Source organism: Podospora pseudocomata, chromosome 4, assembly GCF_035222375.1.
Source record: "Podospora pseudocomata strain CBS 415.72m chromosome 4, whole genome shotgun sequence".
In the NCBI taxonomy this organism is placed as follows: domain Eukaryota; kingdom Fungi; phylum Ascomycota; class Sordariomycetes; order Sordariales; family Podosporaceae; genus Podospora; species Podospora pseudocomata.
In genome coordinates, this window is record NC_085888.1 from 1,049,771 (window position 1) to 1,067,771 (window position 18,001).

The following is an 18,001-nucleotide window of genomic DNA, read 5'->3' on the forward strand; positions in this document are numbered from 1 at the left end:
CAACACAAACAAGGCCAGGTGGGCCTGGTAGCTCGATACACAGACTCGGTGAGCACAAAGATGTTTATGTTTGTGTGGCGGTAGCATCTGATATCTAGAAACATCAAGCAAACCGTTTCAAAGAGAGATGTGATGGCAGATGCGGCTTATAAGCTTGGCAGAGAAGCTGGCGCTGCAGCTTCTCTTTGGCGGTGATGGTTCTGGCCTTGGGCGATCGGTTGAATTGGGTTTTACGAGTGATGACAGACGCACTCGGACCCCCCCTGCAAGGCCGAGGCCACCTGCCGGGGAGATTGGCCAATCAGGAGATGATGATTCTGACCCCCCTGTCAAACCCCCTTGATAACACGAGTGTTGAGCTCGTTGCCGATTGGTTTAGATCAAAATGCACGGCCGGCCGGGCCCGACGCGATCCAACCACCTGCACTTCCCGAAGCGTGAACACCACAGCACGACCACTTGCTCAGTCAACATTTTGATATTTCCCTTTTGGCGACAACCCACAGCAGCAACATGCTGCAGATCGCATTCCAGCCGGCCGACCACAACGACCCGCGCCATGCTGTAAGCACTGGCGGTTGAAAGGCTGGCTGAGGCCTGGATGGTGGGAACAACATCGATGTGGCGTCCCCAGCTCCCCATGTCGGCTTATAATTAAAGAGACTAGCGCCGTGCCATCCCCCCTCCCCATGCCCCTTCTGGGAGCATCACATCGCCCACATCCCTTCCATCTCCTCCCTCGCCGCCTGTGATTCCACTCCTGATTCCCACAACCTCCTCACACACTCGCTTGTTTTTTTCGGTTGCTCTGGTGCCGCTCCCCCGTTCATCGCGAGTATTTGACTCCATTCCCCAGACCGTATCCATTCGTTACTCCGGATTCCTCCCCAGTCAGTCGTTCATTCACCATCTCATCCTGGTATAATCCCAGCCTTCCAGAGTTGTATGATACCACCCTCTCGTTCAAAACCACCCAAAAAAAAACTCTCATCCCGTCCGACGGCCATTCCTCTTCGCGACGCGCTCGATTCTCCATCGTAATCCACCATAGTCAATCGCCAAAATGAAGTCCTTCTTCCTCCCCGTCGCCGTCCTCGTCTCGGCCGCCATGGCCCAGACCACCAGCGTCTGTGGTGCCGACTACATAGTCGAGGCCTGCCTCGGCTCCGAGAAGGCGAAGCTCGCCGCCTGCGGCCAGAGTGACTACGACTGCTCATGCGCCGCCTGGCAAGCTATCCTCACGTAAGTTTCGCTGTGTCACCCGCCATCTTGGTGATATTCTAGACAGTATCTAACCTCCTTGCGCGCGTACAGCTGCTACAACAACTGCCCCAACGACTCTCGTCTCCGTAAGTTCTCAACCCGCCCACTTTGCCTCGAACGCGTAATCTCTGTATTCGTACTGACTCTCCGTATCAGACTCTGACGTCGGCCAAAAGGACATCTTCTGCGGCTTCGCCTCCCAGTTCCCTTCCAAGGCCACCGCTGCCCCTTCCGCCTCCAAAACCAACAACGTCAACCCGGCCCCGACCCTAAATCAGAACCAGGTTGAGGATGATGCGAGCAACACTGACGACGAGTCCGGCACCTCCACCCTCACTAGCTCCCCAGCCACCAACACCAACAGCGCTGCGTATCTCGCCCTGAACGCTGGCGGTGTCCTCGCCGCCGTCGCCGGTGTTGTTGCTGTCGTGCTCTAAGCGAGAGGGAAAGTTTGGCAAGCCATTTGCCGGGTGTTGTGTGGTTCTTTTTGGGGAAAGCCTTCTTTGGAAAAGTGGAATCTGTGATCCGAGCTTCTTTTGGATAATCATCTGGCTTGGATTACGCAAAAGTTGAGACTGGGATTTACATTTATTTGCGATTTCCAGCTTTGGTTCTGACCGCCTCTTTGTGAGGGTCAGGTTCCCATTTTTCTTCCTTCTGGATTCAAGTAATGCTTAATTTTTTGTGTGTGGTGTTAGCGTTAATGGCTTTGAAGATAGTAATGAACTTGGTTTGTTATGTCGGTCGAAGATTTGGTTCTTGTTTGCTGAGCGATGTTTCCATCATCGGATGGATGATGAGCTGTTCACTGACATTGATTCTTGCAGTCGGGGAGAGAAAGACAGGTTTGCCCCGGTGATGGAGTTTGTCAGTTCCACCTGAGCCGAGCCATTGGAGCAACTTTAAGGTAAGTTCAGATGAAACAAGCTGTCACTGACAAGTCAAGGAGTAACAACAAGCCATTTTAAAAGGTTGGTGAAAGACAGAACTAACACTGACAACTATCAAGGCTAACTTATCCTGACCCAAATCCAATCTCAGACCAACCACCCCAACCCCAACCTCACATCTAAGCACTCTCCTCACTCCCCAACTGCGAAAACCCCTTCCTCCCCTCTGACTCCTTCCACCCCTTCGCCACCCCGTTCCCAGCCGCGCTCGCCCCCGCCAGCTTCCTAAACGCCGACCGTCCCGGGTCATCCTCACTCCCGGGCTCAGGCAACGGGCCCTCCACCGTCCCGCTCCCCTCAAAACCACCCTCTGTCAGATTCTTCCCGTGCGGCTTCCCGCCCCTCTCGGCACCGGTATGAATCAAATTCTCGACATAAGTCGGTGCCTTGGCCCCCTGCCCCTCGGGATTGCTCACAATCTTTGACAATTCCGTCTTGGTCGACTTGGAGGGCATCCCCTTTTGTCCGCGCTCCGACTGGGACGATTTGGACATTTGGGCTGATTCCAAGGAGGCGGAATTGCTAGAGGGGCGGCCGGTGGTACCGGAGAGGGAGGATTCGTACTCGGATTGGGAGGCTGGCTGGCCGGGGGAGGAGCCGGAGGAGGTGGGGTTTTCGGAGAAGGCGCCGCCGTGGCGGCGGGATTCGGCGGCTAGGGAGGAGGGGTTGACGGGGCCGGCTGATTCTTGGGTTATGGGGGCTGAGGAGCCGAGGGTGACCTTGGGGGGGGTTGTTAGGGGGGTGGTTGTGTTTGGGGGAAGAGGAGGGGGGAAGGGGACGTGCCTTGGTGCCGGCGCTTGGTGCTTTATTGGGGGACATAATTAATGATTTGGTTTATTTGAACTTTGCAGAGGACTTTGGTTACATAGCTGGAGATGATAGGAATTGGGTTCAGGAGAGAGCACAATTCCTATTTAATCTTCTTTGGCATCTTCTTGAACTGTGGAAAGACAAAGGTGATGTCATTCGGTCCCCCTCTCTGATGTCATGTTGGCATTTTGTATCCCGTTTATAATTGAGGTGAATATATGAGACGCGGGATTCAGATAGGTTCGGAGCTTGGCTGGGCGGGGAGCTCCTCCAGTCCATGACTTCATGATGAGCTCTTGTTTGCAGCCAATCTGTGTTATGTAAGGAGGCACAGGGAGCCTGGCAGCTTTTGTGAGAGGTGGAGGGGAGGAAAGGGCGGCTCTATGGAATGTAGCTTTGGTATCTCAATGAGATTTACCTTACCCTGCTGTTGCCCACTCTTCAGAGGTATTGTATGGCGTCTGTTTCATCCTTTTCAGGGCATTCTGGAGCTGTCTTTCTTGAGAGTTTAAAAGTGTCTGGACTAACTCTTGGGCCACACGGATTGGAAGAGTCTTCTCTGGTCAGCAAATGAATCTTTCTGAATGAATTTCTGTGTTTCTCAGTTAGATATAGGGACAACATGTCGTGTAAGCGAGTGCTAGGATCAAGGGTTAGGGTTGCCAGTGTCATGTGCTGGACGTGCGAAACAAGACCAAGAGCACTGGATACTCGGAGACTGCGATCATATAAGAAAGAAAGCCTAGACCTCGGACACGATTGCATTTAGAGGAGAAACTATGGACCTACCCTGCTGCATCGCAAGACTGGCTCGGTATCCAAGAAACTCGCCGGTGAGTCAGCAGCTGGCCAGAGGCGTGATTCTGGAATCGGCGCCACCTTTGGTTGCTCCCGCCCGCCCAAAGCTCCGACCGACCATCAGCGCATTTGCCCCGCGACTCTTGCTGCTCTTTTTCCCTGTTGAAAACTCATGGGGTCCGACCTTGGGCCCCGAACTCACCTGTGTTTCTGAAAAATTCATAGGGATTCAGGTTGTGGCCATCAAGCCGGTGTCTCCGTTAGGTTGATGCCGAATTTACAAACCGCCACATCGGTTTTCTTCACTCTTGCCCGCCGCCCTCCACTCGATCGACGTTTTGCGAGGCCGACGCATTGACACCAGCCGACGATTTAACTACTCCATCTACCTTCTCAAGTATGCACAGGGCCCACTCACCCTCATGCCACTCTCCTCTGCCAGCAATGGCAACTGACATTTCGCCTCCAAGTCCCGATGAGCTTCGGTTTGCTTCAGAGCAAGCCTTAGCCAAACTACCCGACGAGCAGCAGTCGGTTGCTCCGGCCACGATATCAAACATGAACTCGACGTCATCAGCCCCAAGCAAGCCTCCGCCGGCGGCACCAGCGAACCACTCCCCCGCGCCTCCCCAGGCCCCCCCATCGGCGAGCTTTGATACAAGCCGACGACAGACACAGAGTCCCTTACACGCTCCTGGACAGCCTCGGAAGAGCCAAGGGGCAAGAAAACAGCATAGAAACCAGAGAAGGGCTGGCCCGTCATTTGGCGACTCTCATATGGACGACGAGGACGCCATGGCTGAGATTAGAGCCCTTCGCAATACCTCCAGCCGCCGCGGCCAAACATCCATCACACATCTAATGAATTATGCGCTTCCACCACGACCATATGAGGGTTCGCACGCGCCTTACTCCCGATCCTACCGGAGAAACCCTGCGTGGGGCGTAGGCTCGGGATATCACGCCGTGGACAAGGCCCGGTACATCCATGCGAACTACCGCTTTGTTGTGACCCCCGAGGGCGACTACACCGTCCAAGCCGCCGACGCCGACCAGCACATCGAGTGGACCGACGTACTTCAAGTCATTGCATCTACTGAATCGCAACAGACTTCGTGCCCCATCTGCCTGTCTGAGCCGGTTGCGCCGCGCATGGCAAAGTGCGGGCACATCTTTTGCCTGCCTTGCTTGATGCGCTTCATGAACACGACCGTGGGTGATGGAACAGAAAAGAAGCAGCCCAAGTGGAGGAAATGCCCAATCTGCGAGGACAGCATCCAGTTATCTGATGTGCGACCGGTGAGGTTCTACGCCGGGCAGGAAAGCCCTCTGCCTCGTCCGGGAGACGATGTGATTTTGCGCCTGATGGCTCGGAACCCCAAAAGCACGCTTGCGCTCCCTCGAGAGAGCGGCGCAAAGGTGCTCGAGTCTGGCGAGGATATCCCCTGGCACTGGGCGGCCAACGTGCTGGATTATGCGAGAATCATGAGAGGTACGGGCGGTTACATGGCGGAGCAGTTTGACCGAGAAATCGAAGAGCTGCTCAAGCAGGAGAAGGAGGACGAGCTCTTGTATCAGGAAGACACAGAATGGACGCAAAAGGCCGTCAGGGCGATCAACAATGCAAAGGAAAAGATGGTTGGGCTTGGGGAGTCGCAGTCGCGGACTTCGTCATCCAAGGCCCCTGAGCTGGTGGTGGTTACGCCGGAGCAGAAGCCTCAGGATCAAGGATTTTACTTCTATACATCGCCACCACACCTCTACTTGTCGCCGCTTGATATCCGGATTCTCAAGACAAAGTATGGTTCTTTCTCGTCGTTTCCGTCGACGTTGCTACCTCGGGTGGAGCACATTTCTACAGGGCACGTTGTCGACGACGCGCTTAGGAAAAGAGCAAAGTACCTGGGCCATCTCCCCCACGGGTGCCTGATTAGCTTTTTGGAGTGCGACTGGACGGATATTGTCCCCTCGGAGGACCTCGCCACTTTTGCAGAAGATATCGAGCGCCGGAGGAAGCGGAACCGCGACAAGGCCGCGCAGGAGGAGCGCGAGCGGATCCAGGCCGAAAGGATCGAAGCCGCTCAGGTGCGCGGGGCTAGGCGGCAGCTGGGCGTGTTGGATGAGGACATCACGGCGGTTAGGTTTGGCAATGCGGGATTTGTGGACGAGGAGTCGCCGGTGAATATGGATGATTTCTTGCCGTTGGGGGTAACGGCAGCTACTTCGGGGACGTCACCGCCGAATCAGAGGAATGGGTTTGGCACGCTGGGGGAGATTAGCACGAGCCCGTCCGGGAGCAGGACGGTGTGGGGGACTCGTGCTGTTGCTGGTGAGCCTGTGTCGGCGGCGGTTCCTAGGCCGAGGGTGGATGATGGGTGGTTGAAGGATGATGCGGTCTTGGAGACGTTGGGGGCGGCGGATATGACTTTTCAGATGGAGGCCATGGGGATTGCCGAGGCTGGTGGCCCGTCGGGCAGTGCTACGGGTGCTCCTGGTGGTGTTGGTGGTGGCGGCGGCGGCGGGAAGAAGAAGAAGAAGCAAAAGATTACGTTGATGAGCACGGGGGGCAAGAGAGGGCTGTAGGATGGTTTGGGCTTGCCTGCCCTTAAGTAGAACTAAAGTGATGATGAGGCAAGCTATATTACAAAACATCAACATCCAGAGACCTTTGAGATTTGAAAGCATAGCCACTGGTGTTGTCTGGTTGGGTGGTTAGTCGGTCGGTGGGCGATATGACAGCGGACAACCTTTTCATGAGCTTCGCACTTATATAGCAAATAACGGGCAAAGAGTTACATCCCGATGACTTGCTTTCTATCACCCTGGCTTAATCTCCACTCAAAATTGGTTTTAAAACGACAGTTTATTATAGGAACCTTATAGGTAGCTACCAGCATACAACCAAACCAGACATTAACGGGGCATGACCTTGAAAACACAAGAAAAGTCCCCATTGAACGACCCTGAGTAGAAACAACCGGGCCTTGGATATCGCGAATCACCCAAACAACCCACCACAACTCAATCAAACTTCCTCCCACAATCGAAAACAAAAACATAACCCATCCCGTTCTTTCACCTTGTTGTATATGAATCAAGTCCCCCAAACTATAGACGAGTCTTTCGTTCCTTTATCCACCACACACTCCACCACCAACGATGACACCGACACAACACAGGCAAAGAGCCCCATCAGAAGACCTCGTTCCGGATAATAACAATCCCGACCAATGCTTTTCTGAAACAACGAATGCCCTCAGCCTATGACATATGTGCGGAACATCCACCTTGCAAACCAGGGGGGGAATCATGAGAGAGAAAACAGGCAGATAGGAAAGTAGCAGCCCCGAGCTAGAAAACAAGCTGATTTATACGCCCAAGTCCTGAATCAAAAAACACAACTCTGCTGAAAAGAGGTTTAATGCCCGGAGAACTTCTGCTTCAGCTTGGCGAAGAAGCCGCTAACTCTGTTCTTCTTCTTGTCGGCCGTGGTGGTCTTGGTGAGGGTGGCATCAGCACCCGTGGCCTCGGCAACGGCGGCATCCGTGGCCGCGGCATCAGCAGCAGGTGTGCTTCCATTGGTAGCGGGCTTGGCCTCCTCGGCGGTGGCCTCGGTGGCAGTGGTGGTGGTGGCTTCGGTGGTAGTAGCGGGAACGGCAGAAGTGGTAGCCTCACCCTCAGCAGCAACCTTGGCCTCCTCAGCCTTGGTCTCCTCAGCCTTGGGCTCCTCAACCTTGGGCCCCTCAACCTTGGGCTCCACAACCTTGGTTTCCTCAACTTTGGGCTCTTCAACAGCTGGGGGGAGCTCAACAGCCCTGATGGACGCAGGCTCAGCAGCAACTGGCTCGGCAACCGGGGCAGCGTCGACAGCCTTGACCTCCTCAGCGGCAGCAGGTGGCTCAACGACCACAGCAGTATCGGCAGCCTTGGTCTCCTCGACGGGCTTTGGCGCATCAATCTTGAGGGGCTCTGGCTCGACAGCCTTGACCTCCTCCAAGAGTTCGGCCTCGACCTCCCTCTTGTCCTCAACCGCAGCAGCATTGCTAGCAGCCTCTGGGCTCTCGCCAGCCTTCTCCAAAGACTCCTTGACCTCAACAGGAACAACATCGGCGACAACCTTGGTCTCTTCCTCAATCTTCGCGGCAGCAGCAGCCTTGGCCTCCTGTTCCGCCTTAGCTTCCTCGGCCTTGATGTACGCCTGGGCCTTGGCGGCAGACTCCTCAATGGAATCTGCGGGCTTCACCTCCTTCAAAAGCTCAGCCTCTACAGCAGCCTTCTCCTCCACAGAAGCAGTGTTGGCCACAGCCTCGGGGCTCTCGAGAGCCTCCTTGAAGGACTCCTTCACAGGGGCAGGAACCTCAGGGGCTAGGCTCTCCACAATCTCCTCTTGCTTGGCCGCAACCGCTTGTTGCTGGGCCTCGGTGATGGTCTGCTGAACAGACTCGGGAAGGACCTCCTTGACGGAATCGGGAAGGTTGGTAGCGGCATCGGTAGCGACTTCGGTCACCGTCTGGGTAGCCTCGGTGGCAGTCTCGGTGGCCTGGGTAGTGACGTTGGCAGCAGCCTCGCTCGCCTTCTGGGCGGCGTCGCTAGCAACCTCGGTAGCCTTCTGGGCGACATCACTGGCAACCTCGGGAGCCTTGGCGGCGTAGTCAGCAGCAACATCGCTGACCTTGTGGGCGACCTCGGTTGCAACCTCGCCGGCGTTCTGGGCAGCAACGACGGCAGCACCGAGGAGAGCAGTGCCGGCGGTGGCAGCAACAGCGGCGACAGTCTCAGCCACTGACTTGTCGTTCTCCGACTTGTCGGTGCCCACACCCGCAGTACCCTCGGAAGTGGAAGGGACCTTGGGAACCTTCTGAAGAAGCTCCTCCTCGACGGCAGCCTTCTCCTTCACCTCCTCCTCGATGGCGCTGGCCTCAGGCTCAACATGGGCCTCTTTTTGGCTGTGCTTGACGATTTCGGGCACCTTGCCTTCCAGGGGAGCCTGGGCGGCAAGAGTGGCTGTGGTGGAGTCGGGACCAACGGTGTTAATGGTGACATCATTAACGCCAGCGATTGGCAGGCTGGACTCAGGGATCATGGTGCTGGTGACTGGGGGAAGCTCGGTCTCAATGCCGGGAATACGATCAGACTTCTCGTACGACTCCTTGTCCAAGGTGACGTGGCTGTCGATGGCCTCAACTCTGGCAGCGCCGGGAACTGGCTCACCAGCCGGCAACGAGATGGGGTTGACGGCGCCAATGGCGGCGGGGAGGGGGTCAACCTTGACCTGCTTGTCGAGCTCGGCAAGAGGAGTCTCAGGATAGGTGCCGGGAGGCGAAACCTCGGCGGACTTCTGCTCCTCAGCCGGAGCAGCAACCTCCTCCTTCTTCTTCTCCCCCGCGGGAGCTGTGGGCTCCTTGTCGGCCGTCAAGGGGACGACAGCGGCCAATTGAGCGGTGGTGGATTCGGGGGTGACTGTGTTGATGGTGGCCGTGGCGGGGCCGGCCTCTTCTACCTTGTCCGCCATTATTTGCTTGGGTAATAAAATGTTGTTTTCGTTGCCTTCGTGATCCTTCTCCTGAGGCGCCGTGTGGTCTGTAGTCCAAACTCCGTCGACGACAAACTGGACGAGGGAATAATGTCAGTTAAAGAACAGGTTGAGCTGGTAAATTGAGGCGCTTGGAACAAAAGTTAAGCTAACAGCGGGGATTCAATTCAACTTAAAAGCAGCACTGGGGAGAGGGGCAGTTCCAGCTGGAGACCTGGAATGCAAGCTGCAAGGCCCCGGCTCCTGGTCCTGGTCCTGCGTCACAACCTCGAAGCGGTATTGGATCATGGGACTCGCATTTGCGCTTATGGGTCCCACTGAAGATACCGCTAGTCTCGGTTGCAACGCTCGGTGCTCATCCTGCGTTGATGCTCCGGAGTAGGAGCCAGCTCACAGAGATGGCATCAGACACTGTCGGTATATGTCTGGCAGAAGCCCACCAGACACAGTCCAACAAACCCAGCCCGCGACCGCCAGCCAAATATTGTCATTGCCCCGTCCTATACAGCATAACATGTGCCAATTGGAGTGGGGTGACATCTGCTGAGGTTTTGGAGCCCCCTCTTGGCGGGGCAATGGAGCGGTTGCTTGGCTGTCGGTGGGTGCATCTCGGTGTGGGTGGAGATTCACAAGCACAACTTGATCTCCCTTCACCTGCCGTCCCCGCTCCGGCTGATTGCGACCCCCGCCATGCCTTCGAGACCAATGCTGGCAGAGAAAAGCCGTTATGATATTGGGAGCAGCATGGCGTCTTGCAACGGTTTCTAAGAATGGAAAGAAAAAAGAAATGCGCGGCTGGGGAGAGGAGGCAAGGGTGAGGAGGATGATGATATGCCGGAGGGGGTAGACGAGGGATCGGAGCAAGCGGAAGGAAACAGACGTACACACCTTGTAGTAAATCTTTTCCGAGGTCTTCGGTAGCGTTACGGTCTTCTGGAAGATCTGTCCAACGCGGTCAAGCTGCTCGCTCTTGCTCCAGTCGTCAAAGGTGCCTGTCACGTAGACTTCCTCGGCATCATGGGGCCTAGCAATTGAGGAGGGGAAACAGTTAGCAAGCTGTCGAACATATAGGCGGCAGAATCGTCATGGTGGCGTCAACCGGGCGAAGCTTCGAGCGCGGCTGGATTTGCGAGTCAGAGAGTGCTCGCAAGGATGCAAGCTCTCTGAGCGCAATTCGATGCGACCGGTCGGCGAACCGCGACATGATGAGTTGCTCTCAATATGTTGATGGAGACTGCCATTGCCCAGAGCAAAATAGAGGAGATGGATGATGCATGCGATGCGACTAACCACTTGAAGGTGAAAGTGCCCATGGCTGCAGGATGCTGCTGATTGGTGAGAACAGAGAGTTCGCTTTGACGGTATCCGTGGGTATAGATAGTATCAACCAGCGGGCGGCGTGTCGAATAAAAGCAGGAAGCAGGTAATTGCTGGCTTTTTTCGCAAAGGGAGCAGGAGCAGGAGCAGGAGCAGGTGGAAGTTGAAGCTCGGAGCCGACGGGGGTGATGTTGTGTGGAAGGGGCTTGTTGAGGTGTGTCTCTCGAGCTCTCTCGGTCGAGAGAAATGCTTATGCGGCGATACGGCACACAGACCTCCCGTCGCTCTGGCTGATAGGCAAGGGTAGCTCAGTTGATTGGTGGGGGTCGCGCTGACGTCAATTAGATATGAGAGAGGTGGAGAGAGAGAGAGAGAGAGACAAAGGGCCGCGCAACCAGAAAATGGAAAATCTGGGGATTTTAGAGACAAACGGGAGCTGAAGTCTATTTTGAGCTGCCACCAAATCGTTATCGCAAATCCTTGAACGATAGGGATAGGATAATCAGCGTCAATTTTTTTTTCTTTGCAGACAGCGGCGCGCAATCACATCAAACAGTCAACAAATGGAAGAGGCTGGCTCGCTCGGGTCAAAGGTGAAAGCTGCGAATGCGCTAGGGTCCAATTGCGCACGCCAAGGCAGGCCACCCGGCCACGTCCGTTGAGGATCACGATTCTTGGCCTAGGTACTTTGTAACCCCCACCGCCGTCCCCTACCCGTCCTTTCTCACACGTGGATGTTCACCGGCTCTAGGTCTCTTGTTGGGGAAAGAATTTTTTCAGCCTTTTGTCTCAACCAACTTCAGCAGCCCGTCTTTGACATTTTGGTCATGCTGGTTCCTCTCGGCTCGTTGCTTGTTGAAGCCATCCCATGCACAAAGATAACGCCACCACGACCTTGTACGGCACAGAACCATCACAATGGTGTGGAAGCATCGAGCTCAAAACTGTCAAACCGAACCTCAAATTTGTTACGCACGTCATCCCACCAGAAGTGTTTGCAAGAGTGGCAGCCTATTTTAGCACACCGACCAGGTACCTGGCAGCCTGGCATGGCATGCACTCACTTACACAGAACCGACCACATGTAACCCTAACCCAACCTGTCAACGTGGACAACAATACTCCCTAGACATACATATGCACTCCCAGTTCGCGACTTGGCAGACATTATTGATCGATCTGCATATCATCCCTCATTCACATTCCATCTCACTATCCCTATAAACACTATCCGTTGCCGAATAAGTTCGTTGTGTGTGGCGTCCATTTTTCATCGTCCACCTCCTTTCTACAGCAGTCCCTGCCGGTACCAAGGAGCCAGACCAACAAAAAAAAGTGGTGTTTGAGAACGCCAGTTCCATGCCAACCAAAAAGTAAACAATGAGATAAACGGTGCCAGAGAGAAACAAAGGTTGCAGCAATGGGGATAAACAATCCACCTGCAAGCTCTTGCTCTCGGGCCAAAGAATAACAACACAAAACAAAAGCACCTATATATCCAAACTCCAGGAATTCGTTCATAAAAAGAACGTGATCATGACCCAATTTTTTTTAAAAAAAAAACAATCCCTTCCAAGCACTTTTGTCAGTCAGAACAAAAGCTTCAGTTTTATGAACCCCTCTTTTACCACCCAAACTGCTCACAATGCAGTTCAACCCCTGGCCCATCCCCATGGATCAACCTCGCGGTAGTATCCCTGACCACTCTCATCAACCCATGTGGCCCGCATGCAGCCACCAGAACCCGTTGGTTAGCCGGTGTGCTGTTGACAGCATCCCTGATCAATGAAGCCGCATCTGGACGACCCTCCTTGATTGGGTGCTCAAACCGGTGCGCTGACGCCGAAGTAACAATCTCTTTGCCTGACGATCGGCTGCTCTGATGCTCGACATGGGTCTCGATGGCTTCGTGCATCTCCTTCTCGGGGTCCCTATCCCCCAGTGGCCGTCGGTGCGTGGGAGCTGGAATACGTGGCTCGTTCTTCTCCGTATCGGTATCAATAGGTGACCGTGGCGGTGAGGCCACTTCATTATCAGAGGATGACGACCTGGATTGGAGGAGCGGGTTCTGCCCGTCGCTCGGAAGGTCAGAGGTCGAGGTGGGGGATCGGGTCACGTAGAGGGTGACGTTGACTTTGGTTGAGTGAGCGTGGGTGCGCAAGAGGTCGAGCTGTTCCTTGAACCAAGAGAGGTTCTCTGTTGGGTGGTTGAGTCAGTCCAACTGCTCTGGCATGGAGGTAAACAGGACAAGCTTACCGTGCTTTTGAACTGCCCAAATAAAAACAATATTCTTGTGAGTCTCCTCTGTCATCCGCTCCAGAACATTCACTGCCAAACCAAATGTGAAGGTAGCACCGCCACCGCCAGCAATAAGCACAATCTTGTCGAACTCCATGGGGTCAGGGAAGGTGCCATAAGGACCATCAACCGATGCCTTTACTGAGACACCAGGGTTGGCAACGGCATAGTTGTGAAGATCTCGTGTGAAGCCATTCTGAGCCTTGACGGTGAACTCGACAGGCGATCCGCGGTGGATGGTAAAGGGGTGTGTCTCCAACTTCCGAATAGCGGGCAACCAGATAAAACAATGCTTTCCTGGTTCAGCTCTTGCCGGAACCTTCTTAAGAACGACCTTGGTTCCCCCGTTGGGCAGAGGGTAGAGAGTGGCTTCGTTGTTGACGCTGTTGTACAAGACTCGAGACATCCTGATGATGCGGTCGGCGACCCACATCGATGCGGCAAGGAGTGTGATGATGTATGCTGGCTTGGTGAACTCGGGCTGGTGGAAGCCTGTTGCAACGATGCCCACAATCCAGCAGGTAATGTGAGTGACATAGAACAACTCATACCAGAAGCGCCGAAGAATGACCGCTGCGAATACGACACTGAGGAAAGCAAAGCCTGCAACGATGGCTGCGATCTCACCCGGTTCGGCATACTTGGTCAACAGGCGGCCTTGGCTGTTGAAGAAGGCCGTGTACATGGCTCCGTGCAGAACCATCTGCGTAAACATGGTGTAGCCTGCGATTTGGTGAAGGCAGTTGAGTCGTTCATATGAGTAAGCTGTGAGAAAAGCTAGGGGCGTGTTCTTGAGGGCTAGAAAGACGAGGAATGCGAGGTTGACCAAAGCCATCCTACCAGACTGTCAGAATACATCACGGCACGTCATGGAGAAGGAAGCCATACCAGCCAAATCGTGCCGCAAAGTTGGACAATGAGTTGGTCTCGACGTGAATGAACATGGCCATCAGATTGAGTGCCAAGTACACAATAACCAGAATTGCATGCCCGGCCGAGCTGAAGCCAGGAACCTTTCTGACCAGAAGGTTTCTGGTGAGTCTGAGTATGGTTTCTCGTCAGTCAACTAGTACTCAGCCTGCAGAAACTCTCCCTTCATACCTTGAGGTTGCCACGAAAGGACGGCCAAACATTCCCAGAGGCTTCTTGGATCTCTCCAGCTTTACCACCAGCAGACGTGTCCAGTGGAAAAGCACAAAGACGGCGATCAAGCCACAGATCCCTGCCGCATAGTATCTCATTGCCTGTTCTGACACCTTCTGCCTTGCGGCGAACATGGCATAGTAGGCAGGGTTGCTAGGCCCATGGCTAGCCTGGCCACCGGCGGCCGTGTCTCCATGCCCGCCTCCGGTCGCTGTACTTGGGGGCGGTCCGGCCATCACGGAGCTGAGGTTATAGGAGCAAGTGGAGTTGCTGAGAAGGCAGCACTGGGTGAGGTTGCGGACGAGGCAAAGATAGAAGCAGGGCTGGGCAGGATGGGCGGGCAGCAACTGCTTTATACAAGCTAGGGGTCTTCAGCAAAGCAAGAAGGAGCCAGGGACAAGGACGAGAGCAAGAACCGAAACTTGAAAAGAAGGACCGTGGTCTAGACCTTCCTTGAGTAACCCATATCACTCTGGGAACCTGGTGTATATCTAGTCTTCCCGCAAGCCACCGTGGCCAGCAGGGCTCCCCGCCAGCTTGTTGAAACGGGGGAGGTTGAGTGGAGCGTGTCAAGTCGGTACTCCCATACACGGAGCCGACTTGGATGAAAACATGGCAGGGGGGCATTTAGACTACCAGAATGAAAAGTTGATTGCTTCAGCGTCACATGGAGGAGCTTGGTAGCTACAAGCCAGGCGTCCACGGCACTTCGAACTCCACCATATCCCTGCCAGACTGGTGATGGCAAGTTCCGCCCGTCTTGGGTCACCATGGCTGCCAGCCGGCCTCCAGGACTGCCTGACGACCTCCACGATGCTCTCACGCTGGGGAGTACGCGGCGCTTCACCGGCCGTGCCGTCAAGCCCTAAAGGGGTGGATTCTGTGGGCAGGCGATGCGGGTCCCGGGGCTGGCATGCAGGGCCGGCGGGCGTGTGTTCTGTGACAACCTTTTCGGGGGGGTTGAGATATTGACGGTTTCCCATCTGGGAATTTGGTCAGATTGACAAAGCAGCAACGCCTGTCCCCAGACAGATAGACGAGGCCCTAGAGGGCACAACGAATGTGGAACGCCAGCCATGGCCTGGCATAGATGGGCTACAACTGGAAGGGCCATCGTCATTGGCGCAACGGTAGTATCAGCAATCTGGCTAAAAAGGGAGGATAATAACTGGCCCACTAGAGCAAATCCCGCCTGACCGTTGAAACTCGTGCATCGAATGTGTAGCCGTGAGGGAGCGAGTCCCAGGAAAGGCCCCTGGCTGCCATCCAATATCTACCCCACAAACTCGCAAACGCACGCAATATCTGTCAATATCAACGCCGACCCTCTATCAAGTTTTGGCAACCTCGTCCGGGCACCGGTCTGTGGGGCTCCGGGAGACGAGGCCTGTTGCTGGCTCTCTGGTTCTGCCGCACTGCAGGCGACCATCACCGACCGCTGCACCACACTCCAGCTTGCAGGCCCTACCTCCACCAAGCAACATGGAGGTGACGGTTCGGTCTTTCGCCACGTGAGATGCGGTTGAGATAGGCGAGGACGTAGCCGAATTGACCGCGTCAGACGCGAGAAGCAGTAGCAACTGAAGCGAATATGACATATCTCTGTGTCTGTGTCTGTCCCGCCTCCCTGAGAAACAAAGGGCACAAGGGAAGGGAAGGGCAGAGATGGAAAAGAGGGGCGTGTCCGTCTATCTGAATCTGAACCACAGGGCTCGTCGAGGATCCCACGACGAAACAGGCATGCAGGATAATAGCAGTTGATGAACCAGCGCAAATCATAACGCGGCATAGTGAACAGGCGCGGCAGATTGACTTTTGGACTGCCGGGGGGCGGTGGTGGTGGTGAACAGGGGGGTGACTGATAATAAGAAATGGAATATGCAGAACAACGGGCAGATAGAAAACAACCAAAAGCTTGGTTGCCACGCCCAATCCCATCCGTCTTGTCTCTCCCCAGGTTGGGTGTGCGGACCGTTTTTGTCTTGGGACGGCAGGTGGGTTTGCCAGAAAAGAAGGATTCTATCCATGAGACGGAAAAGCTTCCATGAGGCGGTTGTTGCCCACTGTGTCATCACATGTCTTTTCGTCTCGGAGACAGCATCCGTTCAAAACTGTGGAAGCGAAGTCAGATGCAAGCACTCGGAGTGGTTCAAAAGTAGTAGGTAGCAAGCGCGGTACTTGGCAGTTGGGCAGCTCGTGGGCGCGGACGGGGCGTGGGTAAGGACAGCTTCCATTGCCGATGTTGCAGGGAGCCATGGCTGTTGACATTGACAAGGTGGTGGTGATGGGATGAACGGCGGAGGGCCAATCAAGCTGAGGCCGGGCCACGATCACCGGCTTGCAGAGGTACAAGAATCGGGCCAATTTCAGGAACAAGAAAAGGCAAAAGAGAGAACAATCGGGAAATATCTGGTGCAAGGAGAGGCTACACAAAGATCGCCAGGCGGAAGGCCCTCCAGGCCCTCCCTCACCTGCCGTCAGTTTAAACTCGATCAGTCGCTCCCCCGCGCCGTGGGGAATTGGGGTTGCCTCCGTTGCGCTAAGCCCTATTGGGTAACCTTGCAGGCTTCAATGCCGAGACCTTGCCCAGATTGGCCTTGACCCATTGACTTTCTTTCCATTCCATTTCTTCTGCAGAGCAGCACCGCTACTTACTTTACATCAGGTTTTGCGCCCAGAGGCCGATGTCCTTATTGCAACAATACCTGTGGCAAGCCTTCAGTCTCAACAGTCCGACGTCTTACGTGTTGTATGCTGTCGGCATTTGACGACATTTCCAAGGCGCCGAGGGCGTGGAAAATTGGTTTGAGGAAACGGTCACCGACAGCGTGCATCACCGATGCAGCAAGTGGTTGCGTCAGCCTCCGAAGATCAGGAGCAGCCGCTTTCTGTGCGTCTGGTCAAGGTGTGTGTGTGTTTGTTTCCTATCGGTGTATCTTGCCGGACCCCTCTCCGTGATGCCCGCAATGACGAGATGACCCACCAAGCCTGCAACCACCACAAAACAGGGGACTAACCCTCACGCCAAAGGGAAGCAGCTGTCACGAATTACAATCAACAGGCGAGATGTATTTGTCAGAAAAGAGAGGCCGTGACCCTCTGGAGGATGCGATCACTCCCATCTCGGTACATTTTTCTCCATGTCCCAGTTGGGCATATAGCTACTTACATACAGGTTACTACTCACACAGCACGGACCCTATCAACATGTTTGGTCGCTTCCATCAGAGCTGCAAGCGATCTCTTGTCTCCCTCCCCAGTCTGTGCGGGATTCTGCACCAGGACGGCTTTGTCAGATCTTACTTTCCACATCTTCATTTGGACCCTCGATCCTACCGCCATTCACGTTCTAAGCGAGGGCCGTTTGCTGTCATGCTTGATTTACACACAACCTCTGGATCCACGCCAAGAAATTACCCGCGTCCAGCTATGCTACCTACGACACCCTTCAAGCCTTACGCTGTGTTACTTATCGGTCCGGGGTGATGGTGCAAGTAAGATTGGGGCCGAGAGTAACGCCCCTAGTGCATTATAGCTTCTCTTCCTGGCTATGATCCGATATCTAGTTGTGGACAGACTTCTGCTCTCGGCGGTAACACGGCCACTGGTGTCCAACAAAAACCTCACCTTGTTTTTTTGGTGATGGGTTCACTTCTCTTATCTTTTTGGGTGTGTGGTATCAGGACCTAACTCTGGGCCTGTTGGACGGGCAAGCATGCTGCAGGATCAAGTAGGTACCTATTCAGGATGGTGTTGCAGTTGCAGTTCTTTAACCACTAGAGCTATGGCTGGGTTTTCTATCCACGTTGCATCAACCATGTCGGTTGTTGCGCGCGGTGGAACTTCTCAACCAGGCCTTTGTTCGGGGCATATTCCGCCCATCGATGAG

The 18,001-nt window shown here is 54.8% G+C and overlaps 5 protein-coding genes across 5 annotated transcripts; 2 read left to right on the plus strand and 3 right to left on the minus strand.

The window, feature by feature from the left end:
- Positions 1-431: 431 nt before the first annotated feature.
- Positions 432-2,014, plus strand: QC762_402880 (uncharacterized protein). The gene is made up of 3 exons (XM_062889732.1): positions 432-1,242; positions 1,315-1,349; positions 1,420-2,014. Exons 1-3 carry the CDS (start codon positions 1,064-1,066, stop codon positions 1,698-1,700), a joined length of 495 nt encoding a protein of 164 aa, XP_062743299.1. The 5' UTR covers positions 432-1,063; the 3' UTR covers positions 1,701-2,014.
- A 318-nt stretch (positions 2,015-2,332) lies between these two features.
- QC762_402885 (uncharacterized protein) lies at positions 2,333-3,032 on the minus strand (the record flags this gene model as incomplete). The annotated part of the gene is made up of 2 exons (XM_062889733.1): positions 2,333-2,932; positions 2,997-3,032. The coding sequence occupies 2 exons, from the start codon at positions 3,030-3,032 to the stop codon at positions 2,333-2,335; spliced, it is 636 nt and encodes a 211-aa protein (XP_062743300.1).
- A 1,233-nt stretch (positions 3,033-4,265) lies between these two features.
- QC762_402890 (uncharacterized protein) lies at positions 4,266-6,404 on the plus strand (the record flags this gene model as incomplete). Its single annotated transcript, XM_062889734.1, has 1 exon — positions 4,266-6,404. The coding sequence occupies one exon, from the start codon at positions 4,266-4,268 to the stop codon at positions 6,402-6,404; it is 2,139 nt and encodes a 712-aa protein (XP_062743301.1).
- Positions 6,405-6,811: 407 nt separating this feature from the next.
- On the minus strand, positions 6,812-10,667 carry CRP1 (Cruciform DNA binding protein; the record flags this gene model as incomplete). Its single annotated transcript, XM_062889735.1, has 3 exons — positions 6,812-9,429; positions 10,243-10,378; positions 10,645-10,667. 3 exons carry the CDS (start codon positions 10,665-10,667, stop codon positions 7,240-7,242), a joined length of 2,349 nt encoding a protein of 782 aa, XP_062743302.1. The 3' UTR covers positions 6,812-7,239.
- Positions 10,668-11,839: 1,172 nt separating this feature from the next.
- On the minus strand, positions 11,840-16,524 carry QC762_402910 (uncharacterized protein). The gene is made up of 4 exons (XM_062889736.1): positions 14,071-16,524; positions 13,858-14,010; positions 12,928-13,805; positions 11,840-12,867 (listed from the first exon to the last, which is right to left on the minus strand). Exons 1-4 carry the CDS (start codon positions 14,346-14,348, stop codon positions 12,296-12,298), a joined length of 1,881 nt encoding a protein of 626 aa, XP_062743303.1. The 5' UTR covers positions 14,349-16,524; the 3' UTR covers positions 11,840-12,295.
- Positions 16,525-18,001: the final 1,477 nt, after the last annotated feature.

Coding starts and splice junctions, on each gene's coding strand:
- QC762_402880 (XM_062889732.1), top strand. CDS start 1,064: ATGAAGTCCTTCTTCCTCCCCGTCGCCGTCCTCGTCTCGGCCGCCATG. Junction 1,243..1,314: donor GCCTGGCAAGCTATCCTCAC/GTAAGTTTCGCT, acceptor GCGCGCGTACAG/CTGCTACAACAACTGCCCCA. Junction 1,350..1,419: donor CCCCAACGACTCTCGTCTCC/GTAAGTTCTCAA, acceptor TCTCCGTATCAG/ACTCTGACGTCGGCCAAAAG.
- QC762_402910 (XM_062889736.1), bottom strand. CDS start 14,348: ATGGCCGGACCGCCCCCAAGTACAGCGACCGGAGGCGGGCATGGAGAC. Junction 13,806..13,857: donor TTTGCGGCACGATTTGGCTG/GTATGGCTTCCT, acceptor ACAGTCTGGTAG/GATGGCTTTGGTCAACCTCG. Junction 12,868..12,927: donor TTGGGCAGTTCAAAAGCACG/GTAAGCTTGTCC, acceptor ACCACCCAACAG/AGAACCTCTCTTGGTTCAAG.